This window comes from Limulus polyphemus, unplaced genomic scaffold (genome assembly GCF_000517525.1).
Source record: "Limulus polyphemus unplaced genomic scaffold, Limulus_polyphemus-2.1.2 Scaffold10672, whole genome shotgun sequence".
NCBI lineage: Eukaryota > Metazoa > Arthropoda > Merostomata > Xiphosura > Limulidae > Limulus > Limulus polyphemus.
This window is the reverse complement of record NW_013676282.1, coordinates 1,671-10,550: the sequence shown is the minus strand read 5'-3', so window position 1 is coordinate 10,550 and position 8,880 is coordinate 1,671. Positions and strand designations below refer to the sequence as shown.

General features: G+C 35.7%; 1 protein-coding gene across 1 annotated transcript; it reads right to left on the bottom strand.

The window, feature by feature from the left end:
- Positions 1 to 831: 831 nt before the first annotated feature.
- LOC106476475 lies at positions 832 to 6,338 on the bottom strand. Its single transcript, XM_022380336.1, has 2 exons — positions 6,072 to 6,338; positions 832 to 1,081 (listed from the first exon to the last, which is right to left on the bottom strand). Exons 1-2 carry the CDS (start codon positions 6,168 to 6,170, stop codon positions 851 to 853), a joined length of 330 nt encoding a protein of 109 aa, XP_022236044.1. The 5' UTR covers positions 6,171 to 6,338; the 3' UTR covers positions 832 to 850.
- Positions 6,339 to 8,880: the final 2,542 nt, after the last annotated feature.

The following is an 8,880-nucleotide window of genomic DNA, read 5'->3' as shown; positions in this document are numbered from 1 at the left end:
AAAAATAGATGCCCACAGCTCTAGACTTAGAATATGGCAACAAAATGTTTCAGATCATTCTTATAACATTATAAATTTTCAACATGAAGATGAAAAAATGAATATGCAGACCAGCCTCCAATTTCTCCTGAAAATATCCAGTCAATATATTTGAAGAAGTTATAAGGTTCAAAGAGAAAGAAGATACACTATTACTGATCATTTAGGGTATTTCGATTGTTTTAACAATTTCTGATGTTTTGATAATTTTATAATGTGATGTATAAAACTACTAAAATTCAGGGGTGGCAGCAAGTGATGGAAACTGTGTGGTTAGGCTATTTCATTTAGTGGATTTTTTGAAGTATATAAACTAACTATATTTATTAATTGTTTCTTAATTGATGGTAATTTACTTATTGTCTAGATATTATATAGGGGTATAATGTGGTAATCAGAAGTTATTCTAACTGCCTGATTTTGAATTCTTTGGAGTTCAGTTTTGTGCTGGTTTTGGAACTTTTTGAACCAAAGTCTAAACAAAATAAAAAACAACTACAAGTGAAAATTTAGCACTAGAAGATCTGGTGATGTGAAACTATCACCATGTTTTAGAGATTTTGATCTGGTTAAGTCATGAATTCAGGGCTAAGAATCACTTAGCAGTTACAAACTGCATCGAGTAATTTAATTTGATACTAAAAAAAATAAAAAGTTTTTCATTATGTGTATATCAGGTAGGTACATTCTTCTCAAAATTATTTTACAGAGAAACCTCATTTTAAGTAATTTGTTAAAACTAGATTTTTTACTGAATAGACAAAACTGATCCAAGTTTTCAATACCATTTGCTCAACAACTTCAAATATATTTACACACGATGCTTACCTTTTGTGTCAGAAAACTCAAAAATTAAAGGAAATGATCCCTTTGCTCTTGCTATTATACAGTCCTTCAGCAATGCATCACTCTCACTGAAGTTTATTTCTACATAATTGGCATTACCTCCAAACCAATAAGAACGACTTTGACATATTATTTTGGTCTGATTGGAAGAATCCAACCAAACTCCTAACATCACAGCTTGACTTGATTCTTCTACCTGCAAGATTAAAAATAAGTTGTTTTTTTTTGTTATGAAATAAAGAACTCCATATTTCTTTAATTGAAGCTGTTATATTCATCACTGAAAAACAGTTCTAATATAAACATATTGGCCACTTTATTATGAATACTCTACATCCCAAATTTACAAGCACTTTCATGTAAATTTAAGTGTCAAGTTTTTATGGGCATTTTTTACAATTACACATCAGGTAAGCAAATTTCATGTCCTAAGATAATCTTTCACTAATCATGAATTTACATAACTTCTGTTTAGGGGACAGGTGCTCCAGCTAGTAGCAAATAAGAGACCAAATAGATAATCATTGAATTTCCTAATAAGTTGACCAACATGTATAAATTTGATTATGAACAAAATATTCTACATTTTTATGTGTATTTTACATTTATGCTCGATGAAAGTTTTAAATATTCTCATTTGGTAATATTTCAATACTATAGAAAATTGTAATGCATTTTAAAATACATTTACAAATAATTCTGTATTTACTATCAACATATGATAGGCTTTTTACCTGATAAAAATTATTTAAATTTCTCAAACAAACTGATGAACAGATGAGAAATTATACTTTTTCTTTTAATCATGTAAAGCTACTATAAATTTTAAATTAACATTTTACTTATTTGCAAATATCTTTCAGACAAATATTAATCATATAAAGTGGATCAATTTCTAATAATACTTACCTCCTCTCACACTACAGCTATAACTCAACTGCTAGGGTTCCTTCCTTTGCCCATCTAAGAATTGGTCTGATATTTTCTCGCTTGCTCCAGTCTTTTATACCCCACTCAATTGCCCTTGGCAATATTTATCTCATGACACTCTCCACCTATGTCATTGTGTCCTCTATCCTGGTACTGTATATAAGCACCTCATTCAGATAATGTCACTTTTCAAGATTGACTCAATCCCAGTCCCTGACACTGGCTCTTGGTGGGGAGAAAGGGTGGGAGAGTGTAAAAGAAGGTAAGTATTATTGGAAATACATTTTCCATTTAAGAAAATGTTAATTTCGAAAATATACTTATCTCTTCTCCTACTTATAGCTAGAATCCCATATTGATAAGGTGGAGGGGCCAGTGAGGGCATAATCCACACGGAAAGCATCTGCATAGATCATGGGTGTGTCAATAAAAGATTGGCACATTAGTGGGGGAAACCACTTTACATCCAGAACAGGTATGCTCTTTGCCCAGAACTTAATTCCTGTAAGATGGGTTAAATTTTACACGAGTTATCATCACCGTAGGCCAGGCCCCAACCAGATAGCCAAGGATGCACTACTCAAGGTTAGAATTAAGGGGTCATGGTACCTATATCCAACGTTGGACCACAAACTTTATATATATACACACACACATATATATATATATATACTTATGAGTATATCCCAACCTGTAGCCATAGAGTGATGCGTTGAGAACCACTGGAATCACAACAAGAAAATAAACAACACTGAAGTGGACAAACCTTCTTCTCAGCCTGAAGTCTGAAAGGAAACACCCCAGGCTCAGAATGATTGGATCGTGTATGGCTTACTCAACCTAAGGAAACAGAACTCATCTGGTCTGGAATTATGAATGCTCATCCTCACTCCCCAACCATGTTGACAAGGTACATTCCACTTGCCCTGAAATTATGGGGAGGACATGGAACAACTGTGCTCAACCAAGGACCCAGGATAGGACCACTCTGTGATCGGAATTTCGAGGAGACAGTGGACCCTCTTCCATGAACAATGTACTGAACCAATATTGATCAAAAAGAAGGACCATGCACACCCCAACCGGATAGCCAAGCATCAAATGTGAACCAGAATTACAAGTAGGCTGCCCCATAGGCTTGTGCCACTCCTACCGACATCTGGGAAAAAACATCCAGGAACCCAGGTAGGAGGGCCCCCAACTTTGCCCTTTTTCCAGGAGTGAAAGAAGTTACTCTAACACTCTGGAGGAAAAGCCTCTGTCCACCACCCCAGTGACTGGAAACCAGGTGTGGTAAGGACTCCGGAGCTCCACTTGTAGAATCTGGGGGTAATGCATGTTGGGGAGTCTTGAGGAACAGTACTCTGGAAACAGTGCAATAGGTGAACCAAGATCCCTAAATTTTTAAAAGCAACTGATTTTTAAAAGCAAACCACATAATAGAGTAATGGGAACTATTTTTTGAGATGAAAAACAAACCCAGCATAGGGCCCCTGTAGGCTGCGAGATAAACATTGGCTTCAAATTGTAGAAAGTTCCCTACCTAGTCATAGAGTAATGCATTTTCGGGAGTCCTGAGGAACAGTACTCTGGAAATAGTGCAATATGTTTTTAAGGAGGATGTAAGGACTGCAAAGATAACCAAGAGTAGTTATTGGGTGATTGCTATAGATTTTTATAGTATATTTTTGAGTATTGAAATTAGACTAATGTCGAAATGTAATTTCATATTGGAAGATCTATGTAGTGGAAGAAGTTAGGATGTAGTTGTCATCCTAACTCATGAGAGTTACTGAAAACAGTAACATTCCCTTGGATCCTTGAAAGGATTGGATTCAGCCCAATATTGAACTGATGAGACAATGATTACCTAAATCGATCAGTAATGAATCGAGAGGCTAATGTCAAGGGTCAGGACACAGGAAGAGGGGTAGAGCCTTGGAACATCTATTGTAGTATTGTTCTGATCTAACCAACACTCGAGATCTAAGATTTTGATCCTAAATAAGGAGACTGGGTGATCCAGTGGATCACTGTTCATGATCCATTGGTTATGCAGTGACCACTGAAGGAATCTCATGTGTGCTCATGCCAAAGGAGTTAGAGATTTGAGTGATTCGAACATCCCCAAAAGAGAAAGAACCATCTCCACAGGGGGAGAAGGAGATATGAGTAAAAGTTTTATTGCCTGTTCAATAGCATGGAGCTGGATGGGAGTCAGCTGAGCCCGACTTAGATACATGTTCAAAAAGAGCCCCAGATGGACGATGTATTGAGTTGGCATGAAAACAGATTTCTCAGCTCTGATAATAAAGTCTGCCTTGGTGGATTCTGAAAGGAGAATCTGAGTGTGACATTCCATCAACTGATGAAACAGTGCCAGGAGTAACCAGTCATCCATATAATGGTGTGTGCACAGGCCTAAAGAATAAGGTGACAAGAAAAAGCTTGTACTATACTGCAGAACACATATAGTGCAGAAATGGGTCAACTCTCTCTACCACCCCCTTGACCAGCAACTCTCTGATAGCCCTGGAATGAAGGTCCACAATCCGAGGATATGTTGGAGGTGGAAACACTGCAGGATGGGAGGGATAATGTTTGTGGAGATGTCAACTGAATGACCAACCATGACACAAGAACCTGTAGTACCCATGGATCTGTGGTAAATGAATTCTATATGTCCACAAAATATTATAACTGTACCCCCACAAACCCCACTGGCATAGGGTAGTCACCAATGCCGCTGGCAACAGTCTGCCCCAATGGGGGAGCCTCTTTGATAAGGACAAAATCTATACTGGGAACCAATGGATCTAGAGACTAATGTCAGGGGTCAGGACACAGGAAGAGAGGTAGAGCCTGTACTCCCTGTAGGAACCAAAGAAAGTCGAGAGGTCAGCAACAACAATGAAGAATGCAAATGGGTGATATCAGTCCTTGATCCCAAAGCTTCTGGAATGCCAGCAAACATCAAGGGGGAATAAAAGGAGGCTCATGTAACTCACAGAGGGTAGCAGCCAGTAGATGAATGCCTTCCAATAAGGCGTCTCTTCCCATTGACATACCAACCAAGAAACTAAAGACAGAGCAGAAGTTGACAACAAAGGTCCCAACTTGTCATCAAATTGACATGGTGATTATTGAGAGGCTTCCAACAAAATCTGGAGGGATGATAAATATCTCAGAACCATAGTGAGGGTCAGACAAATCCTAGAAAATTGTACTTTGCTCAAATTGATCATAAACTCCATTCTGGAACCCCACATTTCGGCAAAAGCAGCTCAGAACACCTGGAGAAACACCCACAGACCAAATATGTCTCCATCTGTTGAGTAACACTAAATATCAGAGGTGGGTTAAGAGAGGTCTGATTAGCCTCCATGCCAGAAAGAGTAACCCGGGAATTCATGCCTGAAAACGGCATGTCTTAATGGGAAAAAACATTTTTTTTAACGCAAGTCAACTGGGCAATGCGAAAATTGCACCCATGGGCTTTCAGTCACAGTACCTTTTTTGGCCAAACCCATTCCTAAATGCTTTGTCAAGAAAAAGTGATAGCATTATCTGAATGAGGTGCCTATATACAGTACCAGGATAGAGAGCACATTGATGTAGGTGGAGAGTGTCACGAGATAAATATCTCTAAGGGCAAATGAGTGGGTCATAAAATACTGGAGCAAGCAAAAAAAAATTAGACCAATGCCTAGATGAGCAAAGGAAGAAACCCTGGCAGTCGATTAATAGCTATAAGTGGGACAGGAGGTATGTTTTGGAAGATAGTAATTTTGATACTTACCCACCCACTCTTTTGTTTCATTGCTAAACCAATCACTTGGCATTAAGTTTCAGGTTCAATCCCATTCACATATTATAAAAAAAATGGGATTTCCACATATACAAATAAGAGCTGGTGCCCAGCTAGTAAAGTAACCATTGTTCAGTGGCAACTGATCAAACTGTGTTCAAACAATTTAGTTTTAAATTCATAGTCTAAAATTATTTACAATTGCCTTTTCTTATGATGAATCTTAGGAAGATAAAATTTTTCAGCCTCCTAAAAATGTCTTTTTTAATATATGGTGTAAAATATATTTGTTTTACTGAATTGAAATGCAAGAGTCTGCAAATTAGCAGAACCATATTTATTATCTGCTAATGTACAAGTAAAATTCTCATTTTACAAGGTGAAACATTTATTAACTTTCAAATAGAAACTAAGTTTTGTGCATTCTGCATACAGAATTAAAATTTACCTGATTTTGCACAAGAACTTTTTCACAAATCTGGAAAACTTCATTTTCATCTGTTATTGAAGAAGTTGCACAACAGAATGAACCAATACATGCACTCATGGAAAATGGCAGGTAACGAAAATCATCAGGTGTACAACATGCCAAACAGATTGTTTCATCTGCAGCATGCCAACCAAACAAAAGTCCAAATGTAACATCTGCTCCTTTGTTTTTTGTTTCTTTTACTGCTTCTGTTAATTGCTAAAAAACAAGTCAGCAAAGCAAGAAAACATTTCAAAACATTTGCAACAAAATTATATTTATTGATACAAAACTCTTCACCTATATATATCACCCCAAAAAAAATGTTACTGTACCAGTGGCAAACCAAGATACAATTCAGTGTAAAATACACATCACAGTAGATGCAAGAAAAAGGAAATCAGTTCCAAAAGCTAAAACACCTTCAATTTCACTTTTTTTTTAATTTAAAATTTAAGCAATTCAGAGACAAGGGGCCTGTTTATTCATTGAAGCTGTCCCATCAACTTCAAAAACAAAATCCAGCTCCAATAATTTATACATTTATTAAGCCTCCCTTAAACCCCATTAAATTTACTGCATTCATCACATCCAAAGGCAATTCATTCCAAAGAACAACACCCTGTGGGAAAAATAAAACTCTTATAAGATGAAGATGACTCCTACTTTGCCAAAATTTATATTTATGTCCACTTGTCCTACAATTCTCATCATTAAATTTGAGAAAGATAATACATTGATACTATCAATTCCCTTAACAATCTTGACAACCTCAATTAGATCCCGTCTAACTACTATTTTTTCAAGAAAAAACAACTTCAGAGATCTTAATCTGTCCTCATATGACAATCTCTTCTGCCAGATATCATCACAGTAGCCAATCTTTGCATACTTTCCAATAAATAATTCAGTGTACTTCTTAACATAAGAAACCTAAGATTGAACAGAATACTCCAAATGAAGCCTAATCAGTGAACTGTATAATAAAATAACCCTTTAGACTTATCAATATTTCAATAATTACAAACCAAAATATTATTTGCCCTCCCACTAGAAACAACACACTGCTTGGAGAGCTTGATCAACCAAAATAACAAGGTCATTCCCATCAAAATCATACTTATAATTTAAATTATGATAACCAAAATGTAATACCTTGAATTTATTATAATTATAAGCCATCAGCCAGTTATTTACCCAAAGCAACAGCATCCTCCTCACAATCAGCAATACCCAAGACCTTAATTTCATCAGCAAATATAAGCAATTTATTAACTATTCCTTTAAAGTAAACAGCAAAAGTATAAAGGTACCAACATTGAGCCCTGATGTACCCCACTTGTGATATTAAGCCAGTTTGACTGATCTTGATTTATAACAACCCTCTGCTTTCATCCCTCCAGTCATTTTTTAATCCAACTTATATCCTCCTCCCTACATACACCCATTGATATTTTTAACAAGCATTTTATGTGGCACCTTACCAAATGCTTTCTAAAAATAAATATTGTATTGGCCCAATTATAAGACAATTTTTTTATTAATAATTAGACTGTAAAACCATAGTTGCCTTGTAATCATGGCCAACCACAGGCCCCTACTCTAGCCTGTCACATTCCTAAATGTCCAGATAGCATCCGTCTATGCATGCACACCAGATGTTTGCTCAAGGTCATCACTAATTCTTGTAACTAATCCACCTGCAGGCAGGCTGTTCAGTTATAGTATTGATTTTCCCAACCTAAAAAAGGTCACTATGATACTCAATTTATTTATTTTTTACCACGGTATCTGAAAATGGGGATCACCTTATATTCGAGATCACTCTATAATTGCTATATATCAAACCCGAATCATCACCTTCATCAACACATGTAGTAACCTCTTCAAAGAATGTCAAAAGATTAGTAAGGTGATATTTTCCCCCTAGTGAAGCCATGCTGAGTTATTAACAATCTCACAAAACTATAAACTTTGTTAAACAACTCTGCAAATCATTTTCTATCAGGCTTTCAAAAACTTGTAAAACCAATGATGTAAGACTAAAATGCCTATAATTATCTGAATAATTTTATAAGCAGTAGCACTGCTTATATAGGGATGGCTTGGATTTTTCATCAGAATAGTATTTTAAATATCTCCTAAACAGATCCTCAGAACTTTACAATATTGTACAGTGTTTCCTTTTATAACAATATCTATGTAATGACTGAGTCACAAGTTCTGGAAATGTCTGTAAATATCATAGCAAAAAGTTTGAATTCCTTATTCTTCTTTCTTCTGCTTCTTTTTTATTACATGATAACTTCAAAACCAAAACAATGGTGTCAACTAATTTCACTGAGGTGACATAGTTTCAAATAGAGTATCCGCTTTTATAAGTATTATTAATAACTAGTAGTAATTTAAACAAATCATATTTCTAGTGTAAACGATGTTATCATTACCCCTTGAAGTTAGATTTCTTACAGAAATTTAGTGTTCCTTTAAAAAGCTTACATATAGGATGAAACAGGAATTACAGCAAGTAAGAGATAAACAATAAATATTACAGTTGGAACCTCAACGTATTCAGAACTTGGTTATAAATTCAACCGTCCCATGTCTATTGAAACACTGCATTATAAAACAAGCAAACAAGAAAAGAAAACTTTTCAAAAAAGGAAGTAAATGTAGGGATGGCTAATATCAATCCTTCAAAAACAATGCAAACAAGATAGTTAATTTGCATCATTCCTACATAATAGCACAGGCACACAGTGTATTGGAATTTTAACAGACAAAAATA

What these genes read in the sequence shown, in the direction of transcription:
- LOC106476475 (XM_022380336.1), bottom strand. Translation starts at nt 6,170, where the DNA reads ATGAGTGCATGTATTGGTTCATTCTGTTGTGCAACTTCTTCAATAACA. An exon ending in AAGTTCTTGTGCAAAATCAG is followed by an intron (nt 1,082 to 6,071) that starts GTAAATTTTAAT and finishes TTAATCTTGCAG; the next exon opens with GTAGAAGAATCAAGTCAAGC.